This window comes from Sarcophilus harrisii, chromosome 1 (genome assembly GCF_902635505.1).
Source record: "Sarcophilus harrisii chromosome 1, mSarHar1.11, whole genome shotgun sequence".
NCBI classification, from domain to species: domain Eukaryota; kingdom Metazoa; phylum Chordata; class Mammalia; order Dasyuromorphia; family Dasyuridae; genus Sarcophilus; species Sarcophilus harrisii.
This window is the reverse complement of record NC_045426.1, coordinates 407,373-424,750: the sequence shown is the minus strand read 5'-3', so window position 1 is coordinate 424,750 and position 17,378 is coordinate 407,373. Positions and strand designations below refer to the sequence as shown.

At 35.4% G+C, this 17,378-nt stretch overlaps 1 protein-coding gene across 4 annotated transcripts in view; it reads left to right on the top strand.

The window, feature by feature from the left end:
• The window catches only part of NUF2 (NUF2 component of NDC80 kinetochore complex), a 31,586-nt gene extending 14,734 nt beyond the window's left edge, over positions 1-16,852 (top strand). For all 4 annotated transcript variants that reach the window (XM_031951203.1, XM_031951209.1, XM_003762680.4 and 1 more), the window contains exons 8-14: positions 2,841-2,934; positions 4,296-4,358; positions 5,273-5,410; positions 8,092-8,232; positions 11,688-11,863; positions 13,148-13,283; positions 15,855-16,852. In XM_031951203.1, the coding sequence (XP_031807063.1) occupies positions 2,841-2,934; positions 4,296-4,358; positions 5,273-5,410; positions 8,092-8,232; positions 11,688-11,863; positions 13,148-13,283; positions 15,855-15,980 (874 nt within the window). In that variant the 3' untranslated portion in view covers positions 15,981-16,852. The remainder of the gene's footprint in view (positions 1-2,840; positions 2,935-4,295; positions 4,359-5,272; positions 5,411-8,091; positions 8,233-11,687; positions 11,864-13,147; positions 13,284-15,854) is intronic.
• Positions 16,853-17,378: the final 526 nt, after the last annotated feature.

Sequence of the window (17,378 nt, the reverse complement as noted above, 5' to 3'; positions counted from 1 at the left end):
GTTTCTAATTTGGTGTTTAATTAGGGATTTTTAATTTGTTCTTTTTCTAGCTTTTTAAATTGTGTAACCAAGTCATTGATGTGCTCTTTTTCTTATTTTATTAATGTAAGTATTTAAAGATATGAATTTACCCCTAAGTATTCCTTTGTCTCCATTCTGTAAATTTTGTATGTTGTTTGGTCATTTTCTTCAATGAAATCCTTTATTTTATGGTTTGTTTTTTGACTCTGCCTCTCTCTCTTGCTCTCTTAAAAGTTTGGCAAGGCAATTAGGATTGTGACTTTCTTGGAGTCACACAATTAGCAAGTATCAAATGTCTGAGGCCAGATTTGAATGTAAATCCTTTTGACTGGTTCTCTATCCATTGTACCATCTGGTTGCTCTTCCCACTCATTCTTTTATTTATTTTTTAATTATGGCTGTTTCAAAATATATACATGGATAATTTTTGACATTCACCCCTACAAAACCCTGTGTTCTAAATTTTTCCACTCCCTCCCTCTACTCCCTGAGTCATCCAGTGTTGGTGTTTTTTTCTTCTTTAAAATAATAATAAGATGGTTCTCTCTGGGAGAGAAGGTTTCTCGGAGAGGTTTTCTGGAGGCAGCCTTAGTCTCAGTTGAAGTAAATAATTACTCCAAAATCACAGCCAGCTGGTAAAAGTTCAGATCTTTTATTGTGTCCTTCAGTATAGCCCGGTTAGCTCAGAGGTCTATCTCTCCCCTTGGTTCTAAGAGCTCTGCCCGAATGTCTCCAAATCCAAAGATTTGTACTTCTGACTCCAGCCAGCACCAAGGTAGAAGATGCAATGAACCTCACTTGCCTCAAAGATAGGACTTGTGGGCTTCCTCCGAGAGTGCTCCTCTCCAACCCCTGGGAATATTCCCAAGTAACTCCATCAAGCTCTAAGAGCTTCCTGTATATATATGATCTCCCAAAGGTTAACTCCTCCTTCCGGAGAGAGAGGGATGCTGGGTTATCTCCCAGAATGCTCTCTGGCCTTAAGGGAGGTATGAATTCGGATATCTCATACATACTAAGCCATACTAAGCCCTGAAATCTCCCAAATGTGTGAACTCCATTGAGTACTTAGATACTTATGAGCTCTCTAAAGGTGTGAACATAAGCATCGTTTCTATCAGTTATCCTTAGTACCTTGTTTCAAGTTCTGGCCCAAAATATCTCCTTCTAAGATGAAATCAATCATATTGAATCATGCTAAATTAGATAATTATTGTCTCTATCAACTCCAGTGGCTTAACAGTTTGTAAAGATTCCAGCAATCAAGTGATCCAATATATGTTAAAACATGTGCAATTCCTCTAGATATTTTTACAAATATGCTGCACAAGAAAAATCAGATCAAAAAGGAAAAAGAATGAGAATAAAAAACAAAGTGCAAGCAAACAACAACGAAAAGTGAAAATATTATGTTGTGATATATACTCAGTTCCCATAGTCTCTGTGGGTATAGATGGCTTCCTTATAGTATTTTTCCAAATAGTTTACATAGTATTCTACTTAGTTGATAATTTTTTTTCCTTGTTAATTGCAAACTTTTCTCTTTGATCTGGGGGTTTTGAAATGTTGCAGTAATATTCCTTTGTGTCTTCCACAAAGGATCTTTGTTGAGGTGGTGATCAATGAATTTTTTTTTTATAAGAATAATAGCTCTTCTATTGATAAATGGCCAAAGATATGAACAGGCATTTTTGAAGGGTGAAACCCAAACTATCAATTATCATATGGAAGAAAAATGCTCTAAATCATTAATAATTAAAAAGGGAGATGAAAATGAAATGAACTCTGAGCCCTTTGTCTCATAACCTGCAGATTGGCAAGGATGACAACAATAACAAAAAAAGAGGGAAATGATAATTATTGGGAAACTTAAGGAAATAGAAACATTAATTGTTGATGGGGTAATTAATTGAATTGGTCTTACCATTTCTGGAAAGTCATTTGGAATATACTCCGAAAGTCATTTAATCTAAATTCAGAATTTAAAAAATGAAATTTAAAAAGTGATAGAACTATTGTGAAAGTACTTGCTGTGTGCTAATCAGTGCTAAGCATTGTATATATTGAAAATAAAGGAAGGCAAAAAGTAAAATAATTTGTACTTTTAAGGAATTCCCAATCTAAAGCAGGAAACATCACGTAAATAATTGTCTGCCAATGAGGCATTTAAAGGATGAAGTAGTGCCGAAGTGTAATGAGGATAAGGAAAAATTTCTCAGAGATAAGGAGGAGAGGGTTCTAGGCCTAGGGTTCAGCCAGGGAATTACATAAGGCCAGAAATGCATGGACATGAGACCCCTGTCTCTGGATCACAGAGGTGATTGAGAAGGTGTGAGAAAACTGGAAAGGTAGTAGTATATCAGCCATAAAGGGGTCTGGAGGTTGTCCCACTGCAGGATGGTTCCCCGAGAGGTCAGAGACACAAAGGCAAGTCCCACACACCCCAAAATAATTAGCAAAGCTGCTTTGCTTTAGCAAAAGGTGTTGCTTTAATTTCAGGGTGTTGATAAAGGAATAGCTACAGAAATGGCTGATGCTCAATATCAGGGAATGGGATTGTTCCATAAGAAGCAGTGAGATGCACCATAGCTGCCTCAGTAGAACCCCAACATCCTAGATCCCCTGACTTTCTTGGGGACTGTCCAAACTGTTCTGACCTGCCTGGATCAGGCAGGAAGGTCTTTGTCCAGTTTCATTCTTCCCAGGCACAGTTCCAGTTCAAGCCAAGTCCCTTTTCTTCTTTTATGGAGGGATGTTCCTCAGACACTAAAAGACAAAAGTGGGGTATCTTGATCTCATTTCTCTTTTTTTATTCCTAGTTCCATCCCAGCTGAAGAGCAAGCTGAGTTCAAACAGCTCGTGGAGGACATCCAGGAGCGGCAGCAAACGCTGAACGGGTTTCGTCAAAAAACAGTATGAGCTTATTGTTCTTAAAACCCTTTGGGCTGATGGAACTTCTGGAAGGGGTCTGATTTATTTTCACCATCATAGCAGTGGAATGTGCTATTGTAGGTGCCCAGGGGAAAGGTTCTGACTCCAGAACCAGGAACAAACCTCTCTAGCATATTTCCCCCACCTCAACCTTTGGGATTGGGAAGAGGATGAGGATGTCTCCCAGGTCCAGCCCTAGAAGTCAGGAGCATTTCTAAAGCGACCTTTGGCAGATAACATTACCAAATATGATATTTAAAATAGAGTCTTAGCATGGAGTTAGTGATTTGGGGCACATGACTTCTACATTCTGGATCTATTTCTTCATAATGTAAAATGGGTATAAAATAGAATTCCTGTCAAGTGAGTGGGTTAAATTTCTTTTTTGTTGCAGATTTCTCTGGTAGTAAAAACAAAAATTGTTGACTCACTAGAGAAGTTAAAGAATGATAAAGAGAAAATGAAAGACAATGCAGACTTGTCAGAAAGATTTTTTTTTTTTTGATGTGTTAAATAAAATCTATAGACTAGCAGAGGGGATCAATTAAATTGAATTAACAGCAAAATATTTTTAAAACACAATTTCATGGTCAAAAATCCTGGAATGATCTAGAGATTCTTTCAGGTTCAGCATTCTATGTCTTGGCTGTGCTGTCATACCAACACTGGTAACGTCCACAGATGGAGTTTAGAGCAGGACCAAAGAGAAAAAATTTGCAAGTTTATTGAGGGTATTTCTGGTGCTAGACCTGCTAGTGATTCTTTAGAGAAACCTATCCATGAAGTAGAAGAGAGCATTTTATGTACATAATAGTTTATGTTTTTAGACGCAAAATAGAATATCATAATGAAAATAAATAATGTTTTTATAATTATTTTTTATCTGACTTTATGGAAGATTTTCAGGAAGATGTACCTTCATTCCTTCTGATCCTTTGCTCACCAAGCATCAATTTGTTTCTTCTACAATCTAGTTTCCTGAAATGAACTTAGCTGCTAAGAAATAGGAAGTGCCCTATGCAGGTGACCAATAAGTACTCTAAAGCCAGATGTACCTCCCCCTGGGGATCCATGAGTTAGCATTCTGGTTGATTAAACGTGAGCCCGTATCCCACAGCCTAATCATGATGCACATTTACTGTGTTTCTGATGATCTGACCGTTGCTGGTGCTGTTTGAGTGTTATTAAAGCTATATATTTGTACTGGTTATAAGTGGGAGAGGGAGGGAAAGTGGGTGAGAAAAAACACTTTAAGTTGTCTGTTTAAATCAGTGATAGATTTTGTTTAAAAAATTTTTTCTGGGTTATAAAACAATTCTAATTCTCATTGTTTCCTAACCTAGACAACAATACAAGATGGCATTTCCCAGAAGAAGTTAGACGTTGCTGAGATCACTAAACGTCTGGTAAACATCTTTGTTGATTTCCATGTAATTAGATTCCAGCTGTTGGCTGTAGGGTGGTCTAGACTGTAGCACCCAGTGAGGGGGCAGTGGATCTTTCATTGGGCAACTTATCATGTGAGGAATGATTTGTATTTTTATAAATTTGACTCAGTTCTCTGTATATTTGAGAAATCTGGCTTTTATCAGAGATAAAAATAGCAAATTCTCTCCCCCACCCCTTCGTTTTCTGCTTTTTAAGTTTGGTTGTATTCGTTTTGCTTGCCAAAACTTAATTTTATAAAATAAATATTATTTTACATTTTATAATGTTCTCTATATTTTCTTTGGTCCTAAATTCTTCTCTGGCCTATAGATAAGAGTAAATTATTCTATGCTCTTCTAATTTGCCTATGATATCACCCTTTATGTATAAATCATGTATCCATTTTGACTATATTGGTATATGGTGTGATAAGGTGATCTGTCCCTAGTTTCTGCCATTTTTTTCCAGCACTTTTTGTCAAATAATGAGGTTTTGTTCCAAAATCTTAGATCTTTGGATTTAGCATTTTACTGTGGTCTTTAATTCCATTCATCCACCACTCTGTTTCTTAGTTTATACCAGATTGTTTTTTATAATTGCTATAATTTATATAATTATATAATCATATAATGTAACTTGTTTTTAGGCCAAGTGTCCAAGGTTACCCCTTAGATGAGGGATTATGGTTAGAACTCGGGTTTACAGCATCAGACCTGGTCCAGTGGTCTTTATGCTTCATGGCTAAAAGTAGCTTAGGGTTTGTGTTACCACATTAATCATCCATTGATTTGATTTATTCATCTTTACCATTGAGCTTCATTATTGTGGGGAAAGAACCCTGCTCTTCCAAATAAATTATCTGATCTAAAACTTTAATATTCTTTCTCAACAGAATGAATTAAAATTGTCACTAGTTACTTTGAAAGAAGAACAGGAGAATTTAAAAACAAAAATTGTCGACTCACCAGAGAAGTTAAAGAATGATAAAGAGAAAATGAAAGAGACCGTGCAGAAACTAAAAATTTCAAAGGTAAATAATTATGGAGTTACTTTTATTAAAAATGAGTTAGAGGGAACAATTTTATAATTTTTAATGGTATTTATTTATTTTTTTGCCAATTACATGTCAGGACAGTTTTTTGTAGCATACATTTCCTCCCTTCCTCTCTTCCAAAAATAATGACGTTTGATATAGGTTATGCATATGCTGTCACATAAAAAAAAAATTCCATATTAATCACAGTTGCAAAAGAAAAAACAGGTCAAAAGAAAAAAAAAAGGATGAGAAAGAATAAAGTGAAGAAAATTTGCTTTAATCTGCATTCAGAGTCCATCAGTTCTTTGTCTGATTGTGGGTAGCATTTTCCTTTATAAATCCTTTGTATTTGTCTTAGATCATTGTGTTGCTGAGTCATTCATAATGGATCATCACATGATATTGCTGATGCTGTGTACAATGTTTTCCTGGTTCTCTCATTTCACTTTTCATCACTTTGTACAATTCTTTCCAAGTTTTTCTGAAATTTGTTCATTATTTCTTATTCTACAGTTGGATTCTATTACATCCACATAACAACTCTACTAGCATTTCATTGGTGTCTTAATTTTCCCCCATCTTTTACAACTATTATCATTTTCCTTTTTTTATCATTAATGAATCTCAGACTGTACCTCAGAGTTGTTTTAATTTGCATTTTTCTAATCAAAACCAGCTTAGAACACTTCTTCTTATACTTGTACATATGTGATTAATTCATCTAAATGTTGCCTGATCATATTCTTTAACAATTTATCCATTGGGGAATTTCTTATATTCTTATAAATTTGACTCAGTTCTGTGTCAGTGAGGCCTTTATCAGACACACTGACTATAAAGATTGTTTCCCAGCTTTCTGATTCCCTTCTAATCTTAGTTGCATTGGTTTATTTGTATAAAAACTTTTAAATTTAAAATAATCAAAATGATCTCTCTTACATTTTGTAATGCTCTCTATTTCTTGTTTGATCATGAATTCTTCCCCTCCCCGTAGATCTGACAAGTAAACTGTTCCCCCTTTCTGATTTGCTTTTATGTTTATGTGCCCCTTTATGTCTGTCTAAATCATACACCCTTTCTGACCTCATCTTGGTATAGCATGTGAGACATTGGTCTGTACCTAGTTGGTGTTCTATTGCTTTTAGGTTTTCCTAGCAGTTTTTGTCAAATAGTTCTTATCCCAAGGGCTGAGGTCTTTGCTTTTATCAAACACTAAGTTGCTTTTGTTATTGACTACTGTGCTTTGTTTACCTAATCTATTCCACTGACTCACTACCATTTCTTAGCCAGTACTGATGGAATATAACTTCTAGGGGAGACAGCAATAATTTTAAGGTCCCCTGACTTTATAGTGCTTCTGTTCTAACAATCTGTCAGTGATTCTAAATCTTCTGGGTTTGGAATCTATGATCCCGAATTTCCCCATTTTCCCCCAACCTTGGAGTACTATTGTTCTGGCAATCTGTCTGTCAATGATTGTAAAAGTCTTCTGGCCAAGGAATATAATAATATTTTTTCCCTTAGAGTTTAGAGAAGATATATTAGTGATCCTGAGACCCTCTAACCTAAGAATGCAATTGTTCTAGCAATCTGTCAATGATTTCAAAACCTTCTGACTCTAGAAGAGTCCTACAAGCATTTCTGACAGCAATACTGTCTATTGGTCAGTAATAACCAAATTCTTCAGACCACTCCTCAGTTCTACCTCTAGGCCATAAAATTAGCACATCAGTGACATAAAGACCTGGATAAAGTTGTCTCCTTTCTCCAGGTTCTTTGCTAAATTCTTTTGGAACTTATCCCACTTCGATTATAGTTAACTTTGCCTCTTGACTTGGATATAGGTTCAAGACTGCAAATTCTTTTGAGACACCTCTTGATACTGGTCTGCTATCCCCAACTTTTTGGGGTCCCTTCCCAACTTCAACAAAGGCAGAATTGTCATTTTTATTTTATTGGCTTGGCTTACCCATAAGCCACTGGTATTTTTCCAGTTGTTTAGATATGACTTGATTTGTATGAAAAGTTTTTTGTAATTGTGTTCATATAGTTCCTGAATCTATCTTGTAAGGTAGATTCCCAAGTATTTTACATTGTTTACAGCTGGATTTTTTTTGTTTTATGTGTAGAGATCTGTTTATTCTTTTTTATTGTTATTTTCTTACTTTTTTTTTAAAGCTTTTTATTTACAAAACATATGCATGGGTAATTTTTCACCACTGACCCTTGCAAAATTTTCTCTTTCAAACTTTTCCCTCTTTCTCCCTACCCTCACCTAGATGGCAAGTAGTCCAATAACATAATAAATATGTTAAAATATATGTTAAATCCAATATGTTTATACTTAGTATACAGTTATCTTGTACAGTTCTTTTGAATGAAATTTCTCTTATCTATTGCTGCTGGGCTTTCTTTGTCATATAAAGAAAAACTGACGATTTACATGGGTTTATCTTAAATCCTACAACTTTGCTAAAGTTGTTAATTGTTTCTTTTTTTAATAGTATTTTATTTTTCCAAATACATGCAAAAATTCGCCTTTGCAAAACTTTATGTTCCATATTTTTCTTGTTCTCTGTTAAAGCATAGAAACTATCGAAAAAATGGACATTACTATAGTTTATATAAAGAAGATGAGTGAACTGTGGTTTCTGTCAAATGCTTTTTCTTCTTAGCTTGAAGTGACTGAGAAATATGAAGCCTATCGAGATGCAATTGAGGGTTTGCCTTCATTCCAAATGGAGCTACAGTTATATCACAAGAAAATACAAGAACTTGCAGAGAGTATGGACAAAGTCACAAGGATCTTGAAAGAGGTTTGTATCGTGTAACGCTAACATTTGCACTTTACCAATCCTTTCCTGCTTCCTGCTATGGAGGTAAATCCTGGTTCTCAGTGGCTCTGCCAGCTGAATTCATGCTCTAGATTTTTTTTTTTGGCAGGTTTTTAAGTAGGATCTCCTAAATTATCTGTTTTCATTAAGACTGCCCTCAAAACATTAAGTTGTTCTTTATAAATATAAGAAAATAGGTTGATAACTATTAAGTCTTTCTTAATCATTTTGGAGGCAGTAGAAATGTTTATGTATTTGTTTCTGTTTTTTCTATTTTTTCAGTCTCTATCCCAGAGATTGAATATCCTGAGTGATCATTTCTGAAAACTCTCAAAATTGTTTTATTTCCAAAATGGATCTTCTCTGTGTATACTTAACCTTCCACAGAACGTTAGAGACTATGACAGGACAGCCAAATGTGTCAGCAAATGAATGGTATGAAATGGAGAGCCATAGCTTCCTATGTGATCTTTTTTGTATTTTGCTGTGTCAGTGGAAATGCTGTCCTTTTTATGTTTTAAGTTCACAACCATTTTTCATGAGGGAGAAAAAAGGCATGCCTACTGTTGAAAACTATAATTCAGTTGGAGGGACACAGAGTGTGTCCTTCTTGTACAAGTACTACTGAGATACTGTGAAGATCAGAATTGAAAGGGAAGAAAATAGACTGGAAATTATAACTCATGGAATACCATAGTTCTAGAAAAAGCAAAATTTAGGATCCCTCTTTTAAAGAGATAGAGTGTCATGACTGAAGTCAGGGAGATTTGGGTTCAAATCTGGACTCAAGACTCTTGTTGACTGTGTGACTCTGGACAAGGCTAACCCTAACCCTAACCCTGTTTGCTTTGGTTTTCTCATCTATAAAATGAGCTGGAGAAGGAAAGAACTAACCACTCCAGTATCTTTAACAAGAAAACTCCAAATGGGGTCACAAAGAGCCAGACATGATTGAAGTAACTAAACAACTACAACATTTTTTCATAGTTTGAATCCATAATACCATTTGTTATTATCTTCTAATCTTTCTTATAATGTCCCAACAACAACAAAGAGTAATGAAGAGATCTGTTGTGTTATGAGAAATATCTTTTAGTATTATTTGTAATGAGTAAGTATTTGAATAAGCCATAAGAAAAAAATCACCAAAGTAGATGACTGGAAAAGTTACTGGGCCAGTCACTAGAATGACAGCGAATGACAGAATGTATAGCCACAGAGTGTTTTGATATCAAGTCACTGCCAGGAAGCCAGTTATAAATGTCTTCTCTTATGACATAAAAAGCTTGAGAGACATGATTGTTTTATTAATTTTGACTAGCAAATAATAAGTAGATTGGTCATTTGGCCTTCTTTTCATGACCCAAAGACAGATCATGGTGACCATTGATGCCCTGTATTCCCTTAGAAGAGTGAGCATTCCCTACAGGTGTCACTTGGTTAACAATTTATGGGAAGAATGAATATTATAATAAGGTGAGCCTATCCTAATGAGGGCTGGAGTTATGTGACTTTGATTATATTGTTTTTACTCCCAGAGCACTCCTAACCTAGGTCCTGAGTAGAACAGAGTGGGCTTCTCTAGTTGGGAGGAGTCTGAACAAGACTGAGAATAATGTTAAATCCAATCTTATCCCTACTCTTGAGGGGGCTGATTTGATTTGATAGAGAATGAGGAAGGGGAATACATCCTGAATCTCCCAAATAGTAAATAGTTATTAATATAAGAGAGGAATAATCATTTCTCTCATTTTTCTGTTTGATTCTATTGAGAGACACAAGAAATCCTCAATGACACAACAAACATTTCATCAGGGTTTTTTTAATTATGGGTTTTAATTATGAGGGGAAATAATATTGAGGAGCAAAAGAGAAGGAGACCAATCACATTAACATTATCAAAGGGACAGCACTCCCTCTGATAAGCAAATCTTATAGATAAAAAGCACACAGGGAAAAAAATAAATGGTTAAAAAAATTTTAAATGTCCATGTAAGGCTCAGAAGTCTCATCTTACATAGCTGTCTCTGGACAGCATCTGATGTAGCCCTCTAGTTTTGAGTGTGATCTCAAAGTAGTTTTAAGTTCATTGGCTGTTCCAGTTCAAGTCATTTATAGAGATTGTCTTCTCTGCTAAAAAAATCTTTTACAAAATTGGTCTTGACACAATTTTAAATTTATTTTTCCAATAATGAAGTTTATTAGTGGAGTTATGTCTTTAATATTAGAAAATCAAATTTGGAACTTTTTAGGCCAGAGAATTTACATTTTTAGGTTAGCCAATTGTCCTGTTAATATATCTGAGAAATTCAGATATAACCTGAAAATTAGAAGTCAGTTTTATAGTTGGCATTATTCATTCCTCAGTTAGGAAGATGAGATTCTACTCAAGTAATAGAACATTTTTAAAAAGAAGATGGACTCTGAAGAGTTTCCTCACAAGTTTCCAAATTGATTTCAATTGTGAATAAATTATTTATAATAAAACATTTTCAGTTTATAGCAATGTTCAAATGAATAATCTCTTATAAAAGTGGGTATCTCTTTAAGTGGATGTGTCCTTGTAGCATTTACAAGACGGACTGTACCATTTTTCATTTGAGATAATTGTGCTGCAGTTCTTTTTTTCATTAATACAAAAGTCAAAAAAAAAAATTCATCGTCCAAAAAAAATTTCCCTTCAAATAATAAAGTCTCACTCATCAAGGTAGGACTGAACAAAGTTATTATCAGTATCATCAAATTGCAGTAAAGTAGCTAACAAAATTTAGAGCTTTTTAAAAATCACACAAAACTTTTATTTAAACATTCCTTTCTAAGAGAAAACAGCTTAAAATTTATTCTGATATAAAAAAGGCAACCACTAGCCTTTCATGAAGTATGTTAGCTGGGAATTTCGAAATTGATAGTTATCTCTTATTTAACCCTGAAAATAAAAATAAATCTTTAAAATTGGAATTTTTCAAAACTGAATTGGTATAAAATGTCTTTAAGTATTATTTTAGATAGGAGAACCCACTTAGACTGCATTCCAATTTCCATTAGGACAGACCAGATCAAATAAAATAAAACCTGGATATATAATTGTTAATGGCAACATTTAAATATCCAACTCTACCCCAATTCATTTCATTTATTATTACATCAGTGTTCTCGTTGGTTTCCTTGCTGCTCAGTCTTACTGATTGCCCTGGTCTACTACACATTCCTCCTGGATTAATGATGCTTCAGATGTTGCTTTTATCATATTCTTTATCTTTTGAAACCCTATCAAGATGCTTTGTTAATTAGAGTCCAGGTTTCCTTTTCTCAGCTCTCAAGATTAAAGCCATTTAATCTTGTGTTAAATTTGTACAGGAAAAACAAAGAAATAAAAAACTTCACTTTTCTAAACTATATCTGGCTTAGATTAATCCTAAATACTTTCTCTTATACAGAACCAATCCCTGGAGGACCAGATTGAAAGTTCTCAGACTGAATTAAAGAAACAGAAGACTGAGGAAACATCATTGAAAAGACTAGTCATTGTTGAGAAAGAGAAGCTTGCCACAACCCAACTGAAGATAAATAAGAAGCATGAGGATGTTAAGCAATATAAACGCTTAGTACTTGAGTATGATTTAAATTATTTTCAATTGCGTGATGCACTATTCAAATTGATCAATATTCCAAAATCTGTTATCTTTTGAAAAAGTCATGGAATTCATAATTAGTCAAACACATAAACTTAAATAATTAATATTCACTAATACCCCCTTTTGAAAAAAAGCAATTCTGCTTCTTTTATGTAAATTTTTAAAAGGGGGCTTTCTATTTATGGCTTATTTCAATCCCATTATAATTAACTTTATGAGCTATCCAAATTATTCCTTATTTTGAACAAACTAGAGCCCACTCTGAAACCTTTTTCTAAGCCACAACATTAATCTTGTGAAATATTTAGATTATTAACTCAGTGTTGACATATAGGGCAAAATGCCCCGACTGTGTTTTGGCCATAATTATGAAAATAGTCTGTGTGGTCAGTTGTGTTAGTGGTTCTCAAACTATGTCTTTCTACTTTCTCTGCCAAATTATAGTGTTTGTATTTATAATATGAAAAATTCTATATATTTTTTTTCCTGGTGAGAATTGAGACTTTTATTTGTTTTAATTTTAGAATGTTTCTTGGGCATTTTATCAAATGAAATCTCTTTTTAGGCTAGTGACATTTATTTGACCCTATCTGGTAGGAGCAGGTGATTTGTGATATTTGAGAACTACCAATATTTTGAAGAAATGCTTTTTAACATAGCCATCAGAAAGATAACTTAGGATCTTCTAGCATACAAATGAAGAGATAAAAGATGCTAGCTGAACTAACCACTTCTGCAAATAGTTGTTTTAGAAATTTGAAAAATTGTAATCTTTTGCCAACAAAGACTAGAGACAACTAGTTATAGTCTTGAATTATGTATATTAACTTTTTTTTTTTTTTTTTGTAAAAAAAAATCCTCTGTTATAAAGGCCCATTCATCAGACTTAGAAATGTTTTGGTGTAGAATGCTTCACATATATTTGGGTTTGACTACATAGGGTATATCTTGAGTTTTCTTGGCCTTGTCTGACAATCAGAAATTTAGTAACTTAGAAGGTCCATTTAATTAGTTGTTTTTAAGTGTTAAAACTCACTAGTATGAAATGATTCTAACACTCTGCTTTGGACTTTTTAGCAATTTGTTTTTATATATTAAGATCAGTTGTAAATTTTGTCAAGCAGAGGTTTTTATTCGATAGGAATGAGGAAAAATGCTCACTTTTGAAAATCTTGAATTTCCATTTAAAGTTTGCCTTTTTCTACTTCGGCATTTGCTCACAGAGCAACTATCCAACTCTACTATTTTGGTTTTTCCTATAGGGAATGCAATAAAATTCAAGAGAAGAGAGGAGCCATATGTGACCAGGTGACAACAATTAATTGTGATGTTCAGAAAATCAGACATGAAATACAACAGCTCAAAGATGTCACTGAAAATGAGAAAGTAAAATTCCAGGTGAGGAGAGGTTGGATGTTTTAGAAGGACCATAATTGTCAAGTAAAGGAAATGACTGTTCAGGAAGCCTTGGGGAGAGGCAGTGTTCTCAATGTCCATTCATGTTTGGTCAAGGGATTGCATTGCCAGCATAACCAGCAGGCAAAATCTCTGCAAAACTCTTGGTTCTCACAGTTGCTTTTAACAATTATTAGATCCAAATTCATTTTTTGGAAATTAAGACTTGACTGAGGGTACTGTCTCTAAAGAAAATACTCAAAATAAATGTTTTTTTAAAAAGATATAAAAAGTGCTAGATAATATCAGTGTTAAATATGTCATACTAAGGGACTGTTGGTCCTCAAGCATTTGTGAAGCATCTATTATGTTCTGGGGATTAGGCGAGGTGCCAGGGATACTGTGACAAAAAAATCACATTCTGCTGATCATTTCTTACAAAACAATGATATTCCATAACATCCATATACCATAATTTATTCATCCATTCTCCAACTGATGGGCATCCCCTCAGTCTCGAGTTTCTTGCCACTACAAAAACGGCTTTGGCATCTTTCTTCTGATCTTTTCTGGTTTTCCCAGAACTATTGTTCTGCATCAAGTCTTTGTTTTTTACCAGTCTACATTCAGCTGAGGTGCAAATCTGGAGTACTTGGAAATTTCTGATCTACTCTGCCATCTTCCTAACACCTCAACGAGTTTTAAAGTTGGAATCTATCTGCAAATCATTCCCAACTAATTTTTCTCTCTTGTCCTTTCCTTTCCTCTCATCCCAACCACCAATGAACATTTCAACTTAGATACCTTACCAACATGGGAATCTCAACATTTGCAAAACCGATCTTGTTATCTTTGCCCTTCAGTTCAGCTCCATTGTCCAATGTCTGGCAGTGATAAGATTTTCCTGGTCTTGCAAATGACAAAGATTGAGAGCAACAAAATCTTGCTCATTTTTCTTTTTATAAGTTTATCAACGTTGTTCTTCTGTTAACCATTTCATTCCCCAGTTTATCAAGTAAATGAAATGAATATTAAATATTTTGTATCAGTGAGATGTGTGCACACAGAGACACAAAATTGTCTGTGCCCTCCTTGAGCTTGTGCCCTGCTATAGAACGATACAGACAAAAATCTATATAAAAGTAGTTTGAAAGATGGAGGTCACTGACAACTGTGTGGGTCATTGAGTGTGGAGATCCAGGAAAGCTTCCTAGAGGAAGTATGTGAGAATTGAGCCTTGAGACTTAGGGGAGGACTTGTAGGAGAAGAGACTGTATGGGAGGTGGGGCTGGCCAAGGCTGAGCAAAGAAAGCTGGGAAGGAAATAGGCTGTCCCATTTGTCTGAGACCTGGAAGTTCATTCAGGAGAATTTAGATGAGTGTAGAAGGCCTTTACTGCTAGGCCAAGAAGTTTGACTTCTATTGCATAGCCAAAGCAACAGAATTAAAGGTTTTTCAGCAGCAGAGTAACAAGTAACATGAGCAAAGTTTTTCTTTAGGAATATGCATGTATATGTATTTATTTAGGGTTTGTTCGTTTACTCGCTCGTTTGTTTGTTTGTTTGTTTTCCCCTGTGTGGAAAATAAATTGGAAAGAGGAAAGCCTAAAATTGGAACCACAGACCTGTTAAAATTGTCTAGATGAGAGAAACCAGGGTCTGAACTGGGGACATGGTTGTGGGAATAGAAAGAAAGATGCTAAGGAAGTTGACTCAGCAGGAAGGACAATTGATTGAATCTAGATGGGAGAAGGGTAAAACCAAAAGCATGTACATCAGAAGGGAAGATGAGAGAAGTAGAAATGAAACCTTAGAACACAGTGATTTGGGGGCAAGCAGCAAGTAGGAGATTGCCCCTGTCTTTCCTTGGCTCAATGTTACAGCATACCCAAAGAGCTCTTCCTCCTGGTTTTAGAGGAAGAGCAGCCGCTGCTGTCACCAGCCCAGGACAGATGAATAGAGAGACCCAAGTGTCCATGAATTGAGAACATGGAATGTGAAGAAAAGAGTCAGGGAACAGTCTAACAGCAATGTGATTGACAGAGAAAGTACTGGGTTAAACTGGGCGCAGGAAGGGTAGAAATAAGGTCATTGGCCATTCTTAAATTCGAGAATTTAAGCAAACAGGAGGCCACAAGTCTAGAGATTTGAAAATCAGAGGGTTAGAGTAGCAGCAGCCTCACAGTGCACAGGGCCTAAGCCCTCGTTTGACAGACTAGGGAGTTCCGATCCTGGAATGAGAAGTGTCATGGATAAGCCATGACTATGATAAGCCATGTGAAGCCAGGGCTATGCCTCTGGGACTTATGCCCTTCACCTTGCAGGAAGTGATGGAAAATTGCCAATTAGGTCTTAGCTCTCCAGCCTAAAGATGGAAGTAATGGAGAACTGGACTGGGGGTCTTGCTCCCCAGGGACCAGGACAACTCACCAAGACACCAAGAGATTATCTGCTGAGGTCTGAAGAAGTTGTGATCTGGGCCAGTAGAGTTTAATAACTGTAACCATCAGTAAACTGCAGTTTATTCAAAATAAAACTCATGGGGTTTTGTTTTTGTTTTTCATTTTTCCTTCTAGGAAATCTTCCTCACTTTGAAAAGTGCTTTGGAGAAATACCATGAAGCTATGGAAAAGGCAGCAGAAGAGGGCAAAGCTAGACTTAGTGAAAAAGATGCTGAGCTGAAGATAGAGTTGAGCATTTAGAATATGCCGAGTTGCTTCAGTCTATTTATTCAGAACGTCTACAAGTATGTGGAATTTCATAGTTTTGAGAAATGGATAACCAAGTAAGAGAGTCTGAATATTAGGATAAGTAGACTGGGGCTCTCCAGGTGGAAATTCAAACATTCTTGCATACATAGTGGTCTTCTAAAATGATAAAACTCCTTTTAAAGAAATAGCTTATCATTAAAGTAATTTTCCTCAGGAGTCCTGTGTCTGGGCTCTTAGCGCTTGTCAGGAAAAACGAGGCGGTCCTGAGAACCACAGGGCTTTTGAGGTATTTTTGTTCTCTTTTGAGAAGGATTTGGATTGCCGTTTTGCAGTTGCATACTTTTCTAATGGAAATGATAGTAGTAGTTGCTTTTGTTATACATAAGCTACATTAGGTTATTATATATATTCATGTTGTCATTGAATTCTTACATTGATATCATCCCTGCTTTGCAATTTACCAAAATGGTCTGTCAGAGGGGTTTTATTGACTTTCTCTGTCATCCAGAGGAAGGTAGGATTCAAATCCATATGCTTATAAGTCCAACAAGCTGGTCCAGGTGAAGGAGTGTTTTATGTAGCAAGTGCTCCTTCCTGCCTGATGTCCAGACGAGTTCTGTTCTCCCTAAAAGAAGTAACATGAAGTGGAGTATCCCCCAAACTGACCAGAAGTTTAATTTACTTTCTTTATTACCACTGGAGTAAATAAGTCTTCCTTCTGTGCTTACACTAAATATTCTTGAACTTTGACCCATGTTCTTGGGGAAAAGGGAAATAAATGTTCTTTGACTCCTGGTCTTATCTGTAAACTGCTTTGAAATCTAGATGTTGTATGATATGTGAAATTAAAATTGTAAAATTTAGGAGGTGTTTCTCAGAATCAATCTGAAAACTGCCCTTTTGGCCTCACATATATTCCAAGTTTATTTAATCCAGACTTAAGTATGATTTTGAGGAGAGAAATGTAGAACTTTAAAGTATTGCTCTGAAGATATTTATTTTTTGGTATCTAGTCAGCCAACTACTGTGGGTAGAGCCAATATTTAATTTCACATTCAACTGATGTTTTAAGTAGCTAATCTGTTAACCTGGCTGCTAAGACTGGCAGAGACAGGAGAAGTAGAATTGATGTAATTATCACGGATCAAATAAATAATGGGGTTTGATATTGGGATATTGCTGGAAGTTTCATATTGATAATTGTTGTAATAAAGTTAAAAGCCCCCAGGATAGAGGAGATTCCTGCTAGGTGGAGTGAGAAATTGGCTAGATCTACTGATGCTCCTGCGTGGGCAAGATTGCCTGCTAGAGGTGGGTAGACTGTTCACCCTGTTCCAGCACCTGCTTCAACTGTTGAAAATGCTAAAAGTAGGAGGAATGATGGTGGGA